General features: G+C 35.8%; 1 protein-coding gene across 2 annotated transcripts; it reads left to right on the top strand.

Moving 5' to 3' along the window:
• The first annotated feature begins 89 nt into the window (after window positions 1-89).
• On the top strand, window positions 90-12,100 carry slc26a3.2 (solute carrier family 26 member 3, tandem duplicate 2). Of its 2 annotated transcripts, none has more exons than XM_027151437.2 (23): window positions 90-218; window positions 1,910-1,987; window positions 2,091-2,184; window positions 2,954-3,111; window positions 3,327-3,466; window positions 3,870-3,980; window positions 5,247-5,407; window positions 5,579-5,743; window positions 5,938-6,090; window positions 7,048-7,130; window positions 7,231-7,378; window positions 7,490-7,603; window positions 8,134-8,211; window positions 8,343-8,438; window positions 9,004-9,110; window positions 9,215-9,284; window positions 9,489-9,581; window positions 10,521-10,616; window positions 10,848-11,072; window positions 11,163-11,217; window positions 11,329-11,462; window positions 11,552-11,617; window positions 11,722-12,100. In XM_027151437.2, the coding sequence occupies exons 4-23, from the start codon at window positions 2,996-2,998 to the stop codon at window positions 11,746-11,748; spliced, it is 2,238 nt and encodes a 745-aa protein (XP_027007238.1). In that variant the 5' UTR covers window positions 90-218; window positions 1,910-1,987; window positions 2,091-2,184; window positions 2,954-2,995; the 3' UTR covers window positions 11,749-12,100. The 2 variants fall into 2 exon arrangements, with proteins under 2 accessions (XP_027007238.1, XP_027007239.1); XM_027151438.2 differs by having other exon boundaries at window positions 2,129-2,184.
• The last annotated feature ends 8,213 nt before the right edge of the window (window positions 12,101-20,313 follow it).

A 20,313-nucleotide genomic window follows, 5' to 3' on the forward strand; every position in this document is an offset into this window, starting at 1 on the left:
AGCTATTGTTTGCTTGCTCTCTCTCTCTCTCCCTCTCTCTCTCTCTCTCTCTCTCTCTCTCTCTCTCTCTCTCTCTCTCTCTCTCTCTCTCACACACACACACACACACACACACACACACACACACACACACACACACACACACATACGTTAATGCTAGACCAGGTATAATTTTAAATATACCTGGCCCAACTTCACTGCCTGACTCTTGGTTGAAGGTAAGTCACAGATGTTGTAATATTGAATCGTTGCAAAATACCATAGCAGTGGGTAGGTTGGAGCTACTGGCAGAACATATAAAACTATTTTAAGGTGTTTTTAGAATTGAAGAAGTATTTTCTGGTCCTACAGTCTGTAGCATGTTACGTACATATTCACCTTTTCCAAGCTTTATTACATCAATCATGTGGTAATACGAAAAAAAGTCTCCGAATAGGTCTCATAAGTGTTCATTGTTAGATGTGTGCATTATTAGCGTGTAAGCAATACATACTGATTATTTATTCACTATTAATAGTAATATAATTATAGATTTGACTGAACTCTATGCTAAATAATGCATGCTGTAAATACGAATACTTAACTCTTTATGATTAGTGGAATGTTAAACTCTGTCTGATTATCACCAACAGGTAGATAAAGAATATGGCTCTGTCATTATAGTTGGTTATTAAATGTTATCTTAATAGCTGGTTATAAAATGCTATCTTCTGTATCCAAATAAAATAAGTTACATCTTATTACAGTTAAATATTTATAGGTTTTAAGGTCAAGCCCTGCAAATACAGTCTGTTACACATTAAGACCTTGTATATTTATTAGTGATGGAAAATATTGCCAAATGGAAAATAAGTAACTTTTGAGCCTTGCCGCTACGCACTGTTTTACAACACCCTTTCATAATCATACTAAATGACGTTACATCCACCTCAATCTCCAATCTAGTGATATCAGAGCTGTGATATGAGAGAGATTCACTAATGAATGCAAATATGGATTTATTTGAATGTAGAGGTTAATTCAGAAAGAACAAGGCAGTAACTTAATTCAACATTAATTGAGATTTAAAAAAAATAATTGAGTAAATGAAAAGTAAGTGAAAACCAGGACATGTAAATAAATAACATGGAGATTTGTAATGAATGCTGCTCTGAATATAAGAAAATAGAAGGAATTACCACTGGGAAATCACCGCCTGTAAAACATATCTTGTGTAAATTAAGAGATATTTAGATGTTTCCTCTTACCTTCCTTTGTAGATAGGCATGTTTATCATCCAGGTAAGGATACATATTATCAGTTGTGGGTAGGACCTGAAGAATGGAATAAAGACAGTTATGTTACAGATTAATGTTTTACCAAACTGAAGAGCTAAATTCGTTGTTATGGTTCTCTATACGGCTATGTATAAGGTAAAACTTTCCTGCAAATTTCTTAGGATGCTTTCAAAAATTGCAGCCCACTTCCTCTGAGCCAAAAAAAAGAACACTAGTTATGTGGTTCAGGGGTTTTTGAAACAAACAAACAAAAAAATGCTGTGGGCCTAAGAACTGGGTTTAAAATGTCTGCATTTGGTAAAAGTAATAAACAGCAATATTACAGAATTACACCTTTAATATAAGGCTACATCATAAGTTGTAACATATCACACTCACAACATTTATTATTCATACCATACCTGCTCTGTACAAGCCAAGAGATGTCTTATTTCAAAGAAGGGATTATGTATGAATGGTATCCCAAAAAAAAAAAACGACCAGCTATAAGGGGCTTTATCTAAAAGAGCAATGGTCAAGGGGATATGAAGATGATAAAGAAAGACCAATCGTTAATAATTACAAACATTGGAAGAGCTTTATATAGGGGAGTGTTTAGGATGATCTCAGTCAAACCCAGTTCTTTCTTTCAGGAGGGCACTGTAACAAAGAGGAATGAGTACTGTATACCAAAGACGATAATATAGAAGTCGGATTTCAAAGAACTTGAGGTACATTCTTCGATAGGGTTGGTCAAGGATTTAAAGGGTGCATTAAATAATTGTGTTCATAGTTTTTTTAAAAAATGTTTTATTTTGCAACCATTTCTAATAGGTGTGCTCATTTCAAGGATTCTTCTTGGACATTTTCAGGGGTCCTACTGACGGTCAATTTAAATTTTCCAGTGTGCAGTGTCAGAATATTTCAGGTGGGCTTTACATTTCACTAGAGATATCCTTTTATAATCCTAATTTTTTTTTTTTTACGTGGTTGGCTTACAGATAATATAAGACTAACCATTAATAAGCAATAGTTAAAAACTTGTTGTTCTGTGCTGGATAATTTGTACTGAACATTGCCTGTTGTCTTTTTTGTGGTTGATGTGGTCAAAGGAATACACTTCTTCACTAGCACTTACAATGAGATAAAAGACATAAGACATATATAATACAGACCAGACATAATACATAATACACATAATGTAGTTAAACCACCTTATGACAAGGCTACATCTTTGTTGTATTGACTGTTTATCAAAGGACTCTAGGATTAAATCATCTGAGACTGATGGCTAGCAGAAGTGCTTTTGAATGTTCTGTTCGTCTAAAGGTTATTTGAGAAAATAGTCTGTCTAACCTAATTATGTATGAAGCATGTTCAGGAAGCAAACCAAATGCAAAATTAAATATTGTTTGTATTTGTTCGTCTATTTTAAAAGCCCTAAATAGATAAAGACAAAATCTAGCATGTTTTACACTGTGGTTCACAAAACCACAGTAGATATGTGTACGTCTTGAGAAAACATGCTCATTCAAATGTTTTTTTTTTTTGTTAACTCATGCTGAGGTAAATGCAGTTAAACACGCTGATATGGCCAGAACATAAAACAGCCTTTATTAGCAGTACAGAGGTACTTCTATAAGTTTGTGTGTCCTCAGCTGTGTTGTCCAATAACGTGAAGTCCTTTCCTGAAACAGAATTGCAGAGGGATTCACTTCCCAACACTTTTTAAAGACACAATGATGCAGTATGTGGTGTCCAGACCACTTTACACAGAAGATGACTTTACAAATGAGCATGAGAAAGTCTGTCGACAACACAAGACCACACTCTGCCATGTTAAAGAATACATCACGTAAGCCTGAAATTTTTTATTTTGTATTTCGCTGATTTATTCTATACTATACTCTTTTGATCTTGTATGAAAATGGAAGTGATATATTGGACTTAATATATAAAGTACATTATGTGTTTCACGGAACAAATTTGATACACTTTGTATGTATTTGTGTTTATCTTTGTGTGTGTGTATGTGTGTGTGGGTTTGTGTGTGTTTGTGTGGTGATACAGTTGCAATTCAAAACGTGCAAAGAATGCAGCTTTGTCTTTGCTGCCAGTCATTGGATGGATGAAAATGTACAATATCAAAGAATGGATACTGGGTGATATTGTATCTGGAGTGAGCACTGGGCTGGTGGCTGTACTGCAAGGTAAAACAGTCTCCAAATAAATATTATCCTATCTCAAATTCAAATTCAATTTATTTGTATAACGCTTTTAACAATTCACATTGTCTCTTGTCTCAAAGCAGCTTTACAGAAGTGTAGAATTAAGAGAAAAACAAAACAAAACAAAAAAATGATTCCAGTGTTTTCAAAACATCGCTAGATATTGTATTACTGTCCGAATTATACGTTATAACATGATATTAAAATTGTCAATGGAATTCAAAATAAGTTTATTTTTTCAAAGACACCTTAACATAAATGATCATGAGACCCTAATAAATGTGATTCTTAATACATATTCTTGACTGAATGACTTGTTCATAGTGTCATAACTCTGTATATTCAATGCACAGGGAAGCTAATAAATGTGAAATTCTTTTCTAAGGACTGGCATACAGCTTACTAGCGTCTCTTCCCGCCTGGTATGGATTGTATGCTGCCTTTTTCCCTGTAATCATATACTTTTTCTTTGGAACTTCTAGACACATCTCTGTGGGTGAGTTACCATTTTTACCATTTCTTTTAACCATTTTAGTATTGAAAATGTGATTAAGATATACATGACTTAAAGTGGAATAACCCAGAGGGGGACAGTCCCAATAAAGGGTGCGATGCTTGGGTGTTGTACTGGGTATAAATGTAGAATATTCCTGAAGATAACCTTTGTCTGTTACATCAACAACATAAAACAAGAGGAGCTTATGCAACCGTTATCTTCTGTGATTTGCGGTGGCCATAAAATACAAACAAAATGTTACACATATAAAGAATGAGAGATTATTAAAGCAAAGGGAATATAATGTCAAACAACAATGCATATCCAATGCATATAATTTCAGATTCCAAAATATAGATACCAAAATTTAGATGTTTTTGTGTTTGTAAAAATGTGAAATCTTCATGGAAAGCAAAACTAACATGAACTGAATCCTATTCTGGATTCCGAAGCTTGCTCTTTGATCTCTTCTGATCCAAACACGGCTGTATCTGGCTCTGAGGAGCTGTATGCAGGTGTATCAGCAGAACAGCTCCCTCAGTCCACTGTATTTGAGGAGCTGCTTTAGATTATCATTCATTAGCTTAATTCATAATGGCCAAACAAGCACTGAGTGGTTGCACTTTCAAAGCTAGATGACCTCTTCCTCACCAGTGGCCTATGTCGTAGCATCATTTGATATTGATGTTTTCATAGCCGTGATGTAGCGGTGAGTTGACTCAAAAGGGAACTGAGTAAGTTAAAGAGCGTCTGTGTTGTTTTGCCACACTTTGTGCATGTCTTCGGTCAGACATCTAGAATCTGGGGATATTATGTAGATGCCCTTTTACGGTCTCACTGAGATGCCCTTTTATAGTCTCACTGTATATAGATGCCTTGCTGTGTCACCTGACCTCATGTTGGCCAACAGAATTGACATGTTTCCATCCTTGCTTCAGATGCTACTCTCACATTCCTTGTTTTCTTTCTTTGGGAACTGGATAAATTATTACCCTTAGAATATATTGTAAGTCTCTGTTAATGAGCTGTTTATAAAAATGGCAACAAACACATTGATATTTAATGCTACTGCTGGCTCCATGTTATAGACAACTCATAAGCTTCTGACCAATCAGATTAAATAATTCAAATAAAGTATAATGTGAAATAAGGTGCTGCCATGTTAACTGAGATATGTTAAATGCCAAGGTTATGATATTATGTTGTGCTTTACTACTAGTGATTCTTACAGATTTAACCATTCTCTCCTGCACATTTCCATGTCAGGAGCTTTTCCAGTCCTGAGTCTCATGATAGGGTCTGTAGTGACCAGGCTGGTACCTGATGATGGTCCTCCAGCCAACATCACAGGCTTTGATGGCCTTACAATGGACCAGCAAAGAGCCATAGTGTCTGCCTCACTTACCTTTCTTATTGGTATTTTCCAGGTATTCCTCATCATGTCTTAATCTCTCTTAAACCTACTTATAGAAGAAATATCAGCTGAACTGTAGTACTGATAACTGAAATTGCAAAATGTAGTTAAAGAGAATTTTTAGCTATTTATGAAGACTAATTGTCATCTAAATGTGATTTCTCTTCTGCTCTTTAACACCCAGCTTGGCATGGGGTTGCTGCAGATTGGCTTCATAGTCATTTATCTGTCTGATACTCTGGTGTCTGGGTTCACTACTGCTGCTGCAGTCCACATCTTGGTGTCACAACTCAAATTTATTTTTGGGCTGAAGGTACCAGGCTTCAGTGGACCATTCGCCATTATTAAAGTAAGTTCAGCAGGTTCTTGTGTTTTTTTGTGTACTGTATATGTTCTAATTAAATGCAAATGACTGTACATGAAATATGCCACAAGACCTCAGACACCTTATCTCAGTTAGTTAGAAAAACACGATGTCACAGAATGATTGCAACCGTTCATTTGTGATCATACTGTCACTCCATTCATACTTCATTTTTTTAGATTCTGGAGAAAACCTTTGTACAGATCACGTCAACAAACATCCATGATTTGGTGACGTCAGTTGTGGTAATGATTGTTGTGTTCATTGTGAAAGAACTCAATGAAAGATTCAAGAAAAAGCTTCCGGTCCCCATCCCAATAGAAGTCATCATGGTGAGTATAACTGGTTAATCAGTATATATAAAACAAAGAAATAGTGTTGTCAGCTTGTGTTAATGTATGAATGAATTGCTGTTATTAATTTATGAGTGCAACTAATTACTGTTTTTATTAAGTGATTAATCTGTCAAATATGACTGCAGCAAGTGTTTTATTGCCATCTTGCGCAAAACACTTTAAACCGTACATACAGAAAGATAAAGGTTCTAACCTAGTTGTCCTTTCACCAATTTAAGAAATTTACGTGGAGCAATACTGTGACAGAGTTAAAACAATTGACCTGCCATTGTTGGCAATGTGATTGTTTATTCATCATGAGGCACAAAAATGATGAGAAAACTTTCCTTCAAAAATACTCATTCCATTTTTAGTTGCACGTGTTGAAATTGAGAAAGTTCATAGTCTAATCTCTGGTTTGAGCTCTCTCAGCTTTTGTTTATGTGAATGGCAAGCAGAGCTTACTTAAGTAGCAAATACTTAAAATACTAAAATTAAATTAAAATAATAGCATACAGATGGAAGAAGTAACACGCAAAATGAAAGCATAGGTCTGCATATCCTAGTACATTTAGTTAAGCCACCAGGAAATACAAACTTCTTGATACCAGTGTTAATCAACACACAAAATAAATACTGTAATACTCCAACCACATTCTCAGCTATGATTAAAGAAGTAGAACTCTGATAAAAAGTTTTTTTTTTTTTAAAAAAAACATTATCAAAATCTTTTTGCTAATGCTGTACTTGGCTTTTTTGTTAACCAACTTAACCATGCACCACTTTTCTGTTTTACCACCAGTGAAACTTTTGAAATGTTTTCACGCTCTCACATGTTATTACAATATTATCAAATCAATCAAGAAATTGTTCCAGTTAATAATTTTATTTATGTTCATATTTTGGATATCCACGAGGAGGAATATTAACTCAACAATTTCCATTGTTATGCAGACTATCATTGCATGTGGAGTATCTTATGCATACAATTTCAGAGACAATTTTGGAGTGGATGTTGTAGGAAAAATACCAGATGGGTAAGCAAGGACATCATTAATTATTTTATATTTAATTTGTGAGAATGATCACAGAGAGGAATGAGAAGTATGACCACAACATATTTTCTCCTTCTACTAGATTTGAGCCACCAATTGCTCCTAATTTTCAGATTTTTCAGGAGACAGCAGTAGATGCTTTTCCAATGTCTATAGTTGGTTTTGCTGTAGCTTTTGCTGTGGCTAAAGTCTATGCTGTCAAACATGACTATGTTATTGATGGAAACCAGGTGAGCTCCACTATCATGTAGCTTAAAAGAAAATAGACAGCAAATAATACTGCAGAGATTGAGTGTGTCTCTGGGTTATTTGATTGTCATGCAAGACTGACCTATTTACAGGAGCTCATAGCTTTTGGTGCAAGCAACATCTTTGGTGGAGCGTTTAAATCCCTGGCAGCTAGCACAGCTCTCTCCAGGAGTGCAGTTCAGGAGAGCACAGGCGGCAAAACACAGGTACTGCCATTTATAAACATATGATAAGTTTATCAGTTAAACATTTCTCAGTTTTGTAGGTGGTATGCCCGTGTCTGTATTGTGTCATCATTTGAACAGAAATATATCAATACATGAACAATCATAATTAAAAGCACATAAGTATATTCATTGCCATTGCAATGAAATTCTTTCTGAAGTATAAAATCTATATAAAATATGTTAACATAAATACTGCCCTCTGGGGTTGAGGTGAGGTATGTACAATTCTACAGTGAAGTACAACAATAAAGCTCACATGAAACGCATGTAATTACAGGAATCTATGTTGAATGGGTTAAAGGTGTAAATTTATATTGATATATACAGCCTATAAAAATTGTGACCTACACTAAGGTTCCTTTAAAAAGCCCTATTTTTCCTTCTGTCAGATGATCTGAACTCATTTTTAGATGTGTCTATTGTGCAGTGACAACAGCAGACTACAGTTAAAGTTAAACAAGTAACATTTTGTTCTATCAAAACATAACTAGTCTATTTTCATTTTCCAGGTTGCTGGTCTTCTGTCCGCAGTTATTGTCCTGGTAGTAACTCTGGCCATAGGGTTCTTGTTAGAGCCACTGCCGAAGGTAACCATCAGGGTTAATCTACAGTTCTTAATGTGCAGTGTTTAATCTGCATCAGTTCAGTGTTCTGAGATTCAGTTAATGCCTCCGAATGGTATGCTCTATAAATATGATATATGATGTGTGTTTTGTAGTCAGTGCTAGGTGCAGTGGTAATAGTGAATCTGAAAGGGATGCTGATGCAGGTCCGTGAAGTCCCATACCTCTGGAAAAAGGATCGACCTGACTGCGTAAGAGACCACCATGTTTTCCATCAGCCTTTGAAATTTCTTAATAAATCAATGATATTAGCCCTCTGTCAGATAATCAGAATCCAGCCATAGCATGATGAGTATCATTTCCAGACAAAACCAATATACATATTAGTTACATTGTTGTGTTTTGTTAGATAGCTAGCTCATATTAGCCAAATTGATAGGATTTATGAGGGAATCTTTAAATCAAATAGTGTAAAATGTTCACAACTGATGCTAGGTGGCTAACAAATGCTAAAGTGTCAGGATCTTTCAGAAAAAATGTTTATAAACTAGTCAGTTGTAATACTCAAAGATCTGTCCACCAGGATGCAGTCTGAAGTAAGATCCTTCACAGAAAACATGACTAAAGATTCCCAAATGTGTAATATTCAGTATGTTAGCTGGGAAATAGTGTTAATAACAGCAATAATTTATTTAAAACACTGAGAGAATTGTTGGTGAATAAAACTGTACTGCATTTTATAATAAAATACTTCTAATAAAATAGACTTCTGCAATGGCTTTTGTAATTATGTGCTCATTACCTCCCTCCATTCAGGTTGTTTGGGTTGTGACCTGTGCCGCCTCCATATTGCTGGGGCTAGATATTGGCCTTGCTGTGGGACTTGGAGCAGAGATGATTACTGTTGTCTTCAGGACTCAGTTGTGAGTCTGACTAAATGAAAAATAAAAAAACAAAAATAAAATAACTATAGAATGATTTTGTTTAGATACCGAAAAGAGTAACAATATAAGTTCTTTATTTTTAGTCCACACTGCTGTGTCCTAGCAAACATCTCTGGCACTGAGATTTACAGGAACCGCAAGGACTATGTCAATGTAAGTCACTGTTAATTACAAATTAATTACATACTGATTACAGTGCTGAAATATTCCACAGTCCCCTGTTAAAGACAATAAAAATTGTAACCCTAAATGTGGGCTACTGTAGCTCAGTAGGTTAAATAATGTGTTTATGTGTATACAAACAGACAAATATTTCTCATGTAAAATATTAATATTATTTATATTAACCCCACACAGATATATGAACCAGAGGGAGTGAAGATTTTCAGAATTCCTTCACCAATATTCTTTGCCAATATTGATTTCTTCAGAGGCAAACTGATTGATGCTGTAAGTATTTATGAAATTAGAAGTTCTGCAACAACAAGTACCTGTCGTGGTCAGTGTAAAACAAAGTGGAGGCTTAAACACTTCAAATTCAATCCAGGAGAAATGACACAGTTTGCGGGTGTTGTTCTGGTGTGGTAATAAATACTCACACCTACCTTTAGTACCTCAATTCATACAATGATTTACTTCTTTGTTGGAAATTACGGGACAATTTCTCCATAGTAATAAACAAACTATAAAGTGTTTTCCTTATCTTCATTCTTTTTAAATGTTTATTAGTTGTCTTTCTTACATGTCTGCAACATGTCCACAACTAGTTAAAACATTTTGCTCACCGAAAAAAACAAGGAACCAGACTCAAAGGCAATATATAGTTTAAATAAATTGTTTAGTGTGTGTGTATACATAAATATAGACTACCTCTTGTATTGTGGATATTCATTACATTACGCAGCTTCTAGGCCTTTTATAACCCTTCTATCAGTTACTTCTGGCTGTTTCTGACCCTGGCTATAACTGAAAGATATTTGTTTTTCTGTTGCTGTGCCAAGGTTATACAGAGGCACATTTTATTCCAATGCATCTTCATCACCAACCACACATTGGTGAGGTTAGATGTGTACACTGGCATGCCACAGAAAGGCAAATGTTAGGTTGTTATTTTCATGCAGACACAAGTGAGCAGCTAGACATTCAGGACAAAAGAAGACCTCATTCAGTTACATCACAATGCATATACAGAAATCATAACTGCCTGGTCAGGACGAGGATCATATATACAGGTTCAAGAAAGATAGCATTATTATGATACTCCCACAGTTTCCCAACCCCTTCCCTTTTATGTTTTTTTGTATACTGGTATGTGTACTGTATTTGTATGTTATTGCCCAAAGCAGAGGTTGTTTTAAATGTATGTACTTACTTTCTCCTCTGTTACAGGTGGGCTTCAATCCATTGAGGGTACTGAGAAAGAGAAATAAAGCCCTGCGAAAAATTAAGAAGTTAATTAAGAATGGGGAACTCATAGTCACAGATGTAAGTCTAGTACCTAGTGAGGTAAATACATGGTCTGGCCCACTTGCTTGATCATTGAGTGATGGTTAACACAGATGGTTTTCAGACTTGGGTTTTATTATGTATATTAAGGGTGCAAAAGTCTATACATTTGGATAACAGCAGGCTCTAATGTTCATTCTCTATAATGTTATAAATTACAAAATCTTGTTTAAATTTCCAATGCTAAGAAGATCATTACTTTATCCACAGAAGAGACTATATGCAACAGGCTTGCTAATTGAAGAGTCAGAAGATGAGAACAATATGGAGGACTTAGATAAGCCAGTAGACTTCTCGGGCCTTCCTATTCAGGTGAACTGGAGAGCAGAGCTTCCTGCCAACATCTCTGTTCCTCCAGTAGACATCCACAGTCTTGTGCTTGACTTCTCTGCTGTCTCCTTCCTTGATATCTCAGCCCTCAAAGGTCTTAAACTGGTATGACAATTGCCTCCTAATCTGAATACTGTATAATTATAGAAATTAATATGTAGACAGCATAAAATGCAACATATCCTAAATTTCCAGGCTTTGAAAGAGTTTATCCGCATTGACGTTGAGGTCTACATTGTGGCCTGTGATCGTAAGTTTAAATGTTACTTTATTGTGGCATATAAAGTGACACAATTATGTTGTCATTGCCTGAAATATGTGAGACATTATCTATGACTAACTTTTGAAATGCACTCCTCAGCTTACATCATTGAGAAACTCAAGAGCTGCAAATTCTTTGATGATGAGATTAAAACATCCATCTTCTTTCTGACCCTCCATGATGCTGTGCTGCACATATTTAATCTACATCCACCCCACAGCATTTGTGAAAAGGTGATTTAAAGAAAAAGGTACCATCATCCATGTTATACTATTCAACATGAGTAATTCACTCTGCTTAACTTATTAATGTGCCCATATAGGTATATAACAACATAAATTACAAGCAAAATAATGAAAATTATAACATGCGCAACAGAGAAAAAACAGTGAGTGAACCCACTTTTTTAATCACTTTTTTTTACCACACATTATTCATTATTTATAATTTTATTCAGTATATATTTTTTCATATTTATTTATTTTTTTGCAGGGCAAGAAACCAGAGACCAGGTTGTAATGAACAATCAGTGTCTCACAAGTATGTTGGGGAAACCAAGACAGAATCGGCTGTTGGATGTTTTAAATCTTGAGAATTATTAATGTAATTTATAGCTGGACCTATTCTGGCAATCTGTTGAAATATATATTTTAAAGGCTTAGAACAAATGCGTACTGTATAATGTTTTGATTTTTGATTTTATATTTTTACAAAAGAAATTATGCATTTTGAGACCAACTTTGTCACTATTGTGTGTGTTTGTACAGTATGTGTAAAATATTTAATATGTATAAAATTCAAGAAAATATATTATTTCAGATGTGTGCACAGTATTATTTTTTAAAAATAAAATGTCTGGCAATATTTCTTACATTATTTCTTTCCTTTCTGTTCTTTATTATTATTATTATGCTATATTATATACATATATACTATAAATTAAATTTACAGACAATGCTATACAAAGAAAATAAATAAAGATCACAATATACAGAGTATGAGACAGGTTAACAATGCATATAAAGTCTGATAGTCATGAAAATATTTACATTTACATTTACATTTACAGCATTTGGCAGACGCCCTTATCCAGAGCGACATACATAAGTGCTTAAATCTCTAACATTGAATACATTAATGCTGGTTCACTAGGTTACATACTTAAGATACCATGAGTTTAAAACATTTGTTCAAAGTTACAATGAAAAAGTGCCAAAGTTTTTCTTTTGTTTTTTTTAATGCAAAAGATAAGGAAAGAAGTGCTAGTTGAAGTGTTTCCTGAATAAGTAGGTCTTCAACCGCCGCTTGAAAATAGCCAGTGACTCAGCTGTCCGGACCTCTAGAGGAAGTTCATTCCGCCAGAACAGAGAAGAGTCTTGTAGTATACTTGCCTCTTACACTGAGAGATGGTGGAACCAGTCGAGCAGTGCTGGTAGATCGGAGGTTGCGGGGTGCAGTGTGAGGAATGATGAGGGCTTTGAGGTAAGAGGGAGCTGGTCCATTTTTGGCTTTGTAGGCCAGCATCAGTGTTTTGAATCTGATGCGTGCAGCTACCGGAAGCCAGTGGAGGGATCGCAGCAGCGGGGTGGTATGCGAGAACTTTGGCAGGTTGAAAAGAAGCCGGGCAGCTGCATTTTGGATCATTTGCAGAGGACGGATTGCGTTCATAGGTAGACCTGCCAGCAGTGCATTGCAGTAATCCAGTCTAGAAATGACAAGAGACTGAACAAGTACCTGAGCAGTCTGTGTGGACAAAAATGGCCGAATCCTTCTAAAACAGACATGAGTGAGTCACATTAGCAAATATCAGTTGTGTACATCACATATGATGACTTTTTTTACCATACACAATACACAGTACAGAATGTGTGAGTATTGAAAGCAGCAATAGTGTGTGTAACATATGGTGATGAAGTAATGAGTGACTGTTTTTACTCTTTATAGATGTAAAGCGAAGTGTAACAAGTTTGTGAGGAGCATGTTGGTGCTTTTAAGCGGCTAGTTGCATATAGTTAACCCTGTTTTTGAGGGTTATTGTCTGTGGAAAGAAACTGTTATTATACCTAGTAGTTTTAGTGTTCAATGTTTTTAGTGCCTGCCAGATCGGAGGAGTTGAAAACAGTTGTGTCCAGGGTGTGAGGGTGACAGTAGTGATTTTTTTCTTGCCCATTCCCTGGTTCTGGAGGCATGGAGAGTGGGCAGGGGAACACCAATGATTTTTTTTTTTTTTTGTAGTTTTTACTCTAGTCTGTACCTTTCCTGTTTTGTGGCAGCAATAAAACCAGACGGTGATGGATGTGCACAGGACAGATTTAAGACGTGCAGTGTAGAACTGTACCAACAGCTCCTATGACAGACCATACTGCCTCAGTTGGCAGACCATACTTCACAATTTCTACTGGATGAAAGTACACCCTCTGCTGGGCCTTTTTGAGGATGTAGTTTATGTTGGACCCCCAGTTCAGGTCTTGGAAAATGGTAGTTCCCAGAAAAGGTGTTTATACACGACACTGTGCTGTTGGAAATTGTGAGGGTGGAGTAGTGTTGATGAGTGTCTTCCAAATACCACTGTCATTTACTCAGTTTTGAGCGTGTTTGGGTGCAGATTGTTGTTGTTGTCTAACATGTAGTACCAGCCGCTCAACCTCCTGCATATTGGTCGTAACTGGAGGAGAGGCTTTCTGAGATTATTGTGTTAAACTGAACTGAAGTCAACAAAAAAAGCTGTACATATATCCCTGGCTATATACATACAGTATCTCACAAAAGTGAGTATTTTTGTAAATATTTTATTATCTTTTCATGTGACAACACTGAAGAAATGACACTTTTCTACAATGAAAAGTAGTGATTGTACAGCTTGTATAACTGTGTAAATTTGCTGTCCCCTCAAAATAACTCAACACACAGCCATTAATGTATAAACTGCTGGCCACAAAAGTAAGTAAGCTAAGTGAGAATGTCCAAATCGGGCCCAAAGTGTCAATATTGTGTGGCCACTATTATTTTCCAGCACTGCCTTAACCCTCTTGGGCATGGAGTTCACCAGATCATAAACAGGTTGCCACTGGAGTCCTCTTCCACTCCTCCATGACGACATCACAGAGCTGGTGGATGTTAGAGACCTTGTGCTCCTCCACCGTCCATTTGAGGATGCCCCACAGAGGTCTGGAGACATGCTTGGCCAGTCTATCACATTTACCCTCAGTTGAAATACTGCCCCGCGGCCCAGTCTCTGAAAAGAGGGGATCATGCTCTGCTTCAGTATGTCACAGTACATGTTGGCATTCATGGTTCCCTTAATGAACTGAAGCTCCCTAGTGCCCGCAGCACTCACTCCCAGACCATGACACTCCCACCACCATGCTTGACTGTAGGCAAGACACACTTGTCTTTGTACTTCTCACCAGGTTGACACCATCTGAACCAAATAAGTTTATCTTGGTCTCATCAGACCACAGGACATGGTTCCAATAATCCATGTCCTTAGTCTGCCTGTCTTCAGCAAAGTGTTTGCGGGCTTTCTTGTGCATCAGAAGAGGCTTCCTTCTGTGAACAATTTGATGCTATCAGGAAACACAGGGACAAAAGCAGACCCAAAAGCAGACGAAAGACAACCAGTATAAATAGGGGTGCTAATCATTAAAACACAAGGAAATGGTGTGCAGAGGTGGGAACAGATAAGGAAAGGGTGGGGCCAACACACATGATATAAAAAAAACACAGGCACATGGCACAGATAAACAAAGCCTGCAAGAATGTCCCCCTGGTGTTCTGGCAGTGAATAGTCCCGGCCATACCTGACAGTACCCCAACTTCAAGGCACACCTCCTGACTCGCCAACCCAGAACCATGCCCCAAAGTACAAAAAAAAAAAAAAAAAAAAAAACACTCCATTTATACTTCATTCTGGTGATTCTGGTGAAAACCTTTGGGCAGATCACATTCACAAACATCCATGACATACTGTAGTGACATCCATTGTGGTAATGGTTACTGTGTTCACTGCAAAAGAGCTCAATGAAAGATTCAAGAAAAATCTCCTAGTGCCCACCCAAATAGAGGTCATCATGGTAAGTATATCTGGTGAATCAGTATAAAAGAAATAAAGATTCCAGCCTAGAAATGTTAGTTATATCCCTATACATTTTTTGAGACACAAAAGATCTGAAGAAAATAAGACCAAGGGTTTGAGCAAAAGTGGTTCTCTTAGCTTTAGTTTATGTGAATGGCAAGCAGAGCTTACATAAGGAGCTATAAATTGAAGAAAATATAAATAATTGCATACAAATTGTAGAACTACTAATCAAAATGAAAACATAAGGTCTGCCCATCCTAATACATTTAGTTAAGCCATGAGGATGGAAAAACAAACTTCTTCTAATTACATTTTCATGATACCAGTGTTAATCAACACACAAAATAAATAATACTCCAACCATATTCACAGCTCTCAGTAGAACTTCCTCACCTCCTATATCCCAGTTCCAAATGTGGCCTTCAAAATAAAAGACTGTTCTGATAAAAATCGCAAAATTTGCTTTTGAAAACATCATCAAAATGGAATTCAAACTACAGATAGCAAAACCATTTTAATTGGTGCTCAATGTGCTGAAAAGATAAGATGCTAATGCTTCATGCAAGCATGGTGTTTTTGTTAACCATCTTGATCATGCACCACTTATCTACTAACCAAATGTTTTGTCGCTCACTCACTGATTTAGTAAAACAACGTTACCAATGAATTAAGAAATAGTCACATTTAATAATTTTATTTATGTTCATATTAAGGATTTTCCTTGAGAATAAATATGAACTTAACATGTGGAGTACTTATGTATACAGTTTTAGAGACAATTTTGGAGTACCTTTAATTATTATTTTTTAAGTAATTATTTTATATTTAATTTGTGAGATTGATCACAGAGAATGAGAAGTGTGACCACAACATATTTTCACCTTGCACAACATTTCAGTCATGACTTGCTCCTAATATACAGATCTTTATTATGTCTATACTTGCTTTTGCTGTAGCATTTGCTGTGGCTAAAGTATATGCTGTCAAACATAACTATGTTATTGATGGAAACCAGGTGAGCTCCACTATCATGTAGCTTTAAAGGAAATGGACAGCAAATGATGCTGCAGAGATCTGCAGTATATATCCAGGTTATTTGATTGTCATGCAAATCTGACCTATCTACAGGAGCTCATAGCATTTGGTGCAAGTACCATCTTTGGTGCATCATTTAAATCCCTGGCAGCTTGTACTGCCCTTTATAAACATAGTGGTATGTCAGTTTCAGTATTGTATTGTTGTTTAGGCAGAAATATATCATTGACATTTAATTAGATTCCAAAGATATATGATGAAAATAATAAAGAGCAAATAAATACATTTATTATCATTGCAATGGAATACTTCCTGAAGTAAAAAATCAAAATATGTTAATAGAAATACTGCCCTCTATGGTTGAGGTGAGGTATGTACTATTCTACAGTGAAGTACAACAATAAAGCTCACATGAAATGCATGTAATTACAGGAATAAACAATCTATGTTTAATAGGGGTTCAAGGGTGGAAAATTATACAGCCTATAAAAATTGTGACCTACACTAAGGTGCCTTTAAAAAGTCCTATTTTACCTTCTGTCAGATGATATGAACCCATTTAATTGTCTATTGTGCAGTCACAACAGCAGACTACAGTTAAAATTATACAAGTAACATTTGCTCCAAAACAATATACAAATGTTTGTTACTTCTATGCTGTAAATGAAAAAAAGCAACATCCAGGGATCGATCTTCCTAGCTTGATCGTACAGGGATCGATCTTCCTAGCCTCATCCTCTCTTCTTACAGAGCTACTTCGTCAATCCTGATGTTCTACCGCTGGTTGGAGTCCCATCGCCCAGTGTTCACCTTGCGAGGGATCAATCTGCATGGTCAGCCAGTGTCTCATGGGATTGTTGTGGATGGAGCCGCCCGGAGACTATCATACCTTCTTAACCAATGTTGTGTCAGTCATCTGTATAGTATGGTCTTTATCAGCAATCAGGTCTGAGCTGAACTCAGCCCAGATGTGTCACCCAAATGAGGATGATTTCCCTTCTGATTCTGGTTCCTCTTAAGGTTTCTTCCTCATATCATCTCAGGGAGTTTTTCCTTGCCCCATCGCCTCCCGCTTGCTCATTAGGGATAAGGATAGATATATGTGGGTTTTTTTTTTTTATTAATTTTAAACATTAATTGTATATATTCATTTATTTATTTTTATCCTTATTTTTTCTTATTATCATTTTATATATATATTTCTTTTTTCTCTCTCTTCTGTTTTCGTACTTCTGTAAAGCTGCTTTGAGACAATGGGAAATTGTTAAAAGCGCTATACAAATAAATTGAATTGAATTGAATTGATTACTACATTTTATAATAAAATACTGAATAGACTTCTGCAATGGCTTTTGTAATTATGTGCTCATTACCTCCCTCCATTCAGGTTGTTTGGGTTGTGACCTGTGCCGCCTCCATATTGCTGGGGCTAGATATTGGCCTTGCTGTGGGACTTGGAGCAGAGATGATTACTGTTGTCTTCAGGACTCAGTTGTGAGTCTGACTAAATAAAATATAAAAAAATAAAAATAAAATAACTATAGAATGATTTTGTTTAGATACCGAAAAGAGTAACAATATAAGTTCTTTATTTTTAGTCCACACTGCTGTGTCCTAGCAAACATCCCTGGCACTGAGATTTACAGGAACCGCAAAGACAATGTACCTTTAAGTCACTGTTAATTACAAATTAATTACATACTGATTACAGTGCTGAAATATTCCACAGTCCCCCGTTAAAGACAATAAAAATTGTAACCCTAAATCTGGGCTACTGTAGCTCAGAAGGAGAGTTAATGCACAAAAAATATGTGTTTATATGTGTGTATTTGTGTATAATGCACCTGCTCACCTAACTGACAAATATTTCTCATGTAAAATATAATCCTTTTTTATTATTAACCCTACACAGATTAACCCACAGATTAACCCTTCACTCCCAGAGAGAGTGAAGATTTTCAGAATTCCTTCACCAACATTCTTTGCAAAAGATTTCTTCAGAGGCAAACTGATTGATGCTGTAAGTATTTATGAAATTAGAAGCTTGACTTTAATCCTAAAGTTCTGCAACAACAAGTACCTGCCTTGAATAGTATAAAACAAAGTGGAGGCTTAAACACTTATGTGACTCACAAAAAATCAATCCAGGAGACATCTAGGAGTTTGCTGTGTTGTTCTGCTGTGATAATAATTACTCACACCTACCTATAGTGCCTCAATTCATACAATGATTTACTTCTTAGTTGCCAATTATGGGACAACAGCTCCATGGGACAATAATAACACTCATTCTTCTTTGACTGTTTATTTGGTTGAATTAATTATTTTATATGTTGTGTTTTCCAATTAATTTACATTTAAATATTTTTAAGTTGAAGTATATCCTCCTATCAGTTACTATTCCTTGACCACATCTTTTTTTAACTGAAATATATTTGTTTTCTTGTTGCCATGCCAAGGCCATACTAAGGTACATTTTATTTCATAGTGTTTGGGAAAGGAAAAATACATATTCTGGCATGCCACAGAAAGGTTTGCTTGAATGAAAAGTTTTTTTTTGTTTACATTCATTTACATCCCAATGCATATACAGCAATCATAACTGTCTAGTCAGGATCAGTAAAGAGATCAGTAAACAGATACAGGTTTCCCCCAATTTGTATTTTTGTATGTATATCTTTATGTTATTGCCAGAAGCAGAGGTTGTTTTAAATGTATGTTCAATCCATTGAGAGTACTGAGAAAGAGAAATAAAGCCCTATGAAAAATTTAGAAGTTAATTAAGAATGGGGAACTCATAGTCACAGATGTAAGTCTAGGTACTAGGTACTATATATATATATACTAAAGCCTTTGGCTCTTATATCCACTCTTTAGAATGTTATAAACTATAGACTCTTGTTTACACTTTCGATGCTGTGAAGATCATTACTTTATCCACAGAAGAGACTACATTCTACTTGCTCTTTGCCCGTTGAAGAGTCAGAAGATGGAGGACTTAGATAAGCCAATAGACTTCTCTGGCCTTCCTATTCAGGTGAACTAGAAATCAGAACTTGTCCTGCCAAAATCTCTGGTCCTCCAATAGACATCCACATTCTCATGCTTGACTTCTCTGCTGTCTCCTTCCCTGATATCTCAGCCCTCAAAGATCTCAAGACAGTATGACAATTACCTCCTAATCTGAAAACTGTAATCATAGAAATGAATATTGTTTTTTTGTAGACAGCAAAAAATGCTAATTGCACATCTGAGCACGTCACTTTAGAAATCTGATATCACTGTGCTATAAAATCTGATATCACTGTGCTATAAAAGGCCCGCATTGACATTAAAGTCTACATTGAGGCTTGTGATCGTAAGTGTAAAAGTTACTTTATTGTGGCATATAAACTGACATAATTGTGCTGCCATTGAATTTATGTTGCCATAAAAATTAGACATTATCTACCACTAACCTTTGAAATGCTCTTCTCAGCTTATATCACTGAGAAATTCAGAAATGCAGATTCTTTGATGATGAGATTACAACATCCATCCTTTTTCTGACCCTCCATGATGATGCGATGCTGCACATACGTAATCTACATCCACCTCATAGCATTAGTAAAAGAGTAAAGAAAATAAAGCCAACATTGTCAGCATATTCGATATTAAACATGAATAATTCACTCTTTAATCCATTAAATTGCCCATACGTATATAATAACATTCATGGCAAACTGAATAATGAAAAATACAGCTTGCGAAGCAGAGAAAAGCTATTTTGTAGCTTTTGTAGCTACCTTTTTTACCTCATAATAATCATAATTTGTATGTTTACACAGAAGATTTTTTTTGCAGGGAAAGAAACCACTTTTTTTAAGTATGCTGAGGAAACCAAGATACAGTAGAGTCAGCTGTAGGATGCTTTGAATCTTATGAATTGATATTGTAATTTATAGACGGAAATTTTGGGGAAACATATTATA

This window comes from Tachysurus fulvidraco, chromosome 19 (assembly GCF_022655615.1).
Source record: "Tachysurus fulvidraco isolate hzauxx_2018 chromosome 19, HZAU_PFXX_2.0, whole genome shotgun sequence".
NCBI lineage: Eukaryota > Metazoa > Chordata > Actinopteri > Siluriformes > Bagridae > Tachysurus > Tachysurus fulvidraco.

Bases quoted from the DNA above. Each gene is read 5' to 3' on its own strand.
- slc26a3.2 (XM_027151437.2), top strand. From the start codon at position 2,996: ATGATGCAGTATGTGGTGTCCAGACCACTTTACACAGAAGATGACTTT. The intron at 6,091-7,047 runs GTGAGTATAACT...ATTGTTATGCAG, and splicing joins TCCCAATAGAAGTCATCATG to ACTATCATTGCATGTGGAGT. The intron at 7,131-7,230 runs GTAAGCAAGGAC...TCCTTCTACTAG, and splicing joins GTAGGAAAAATACCAGATGG to ATTTGAGCCACCAATTGCTC.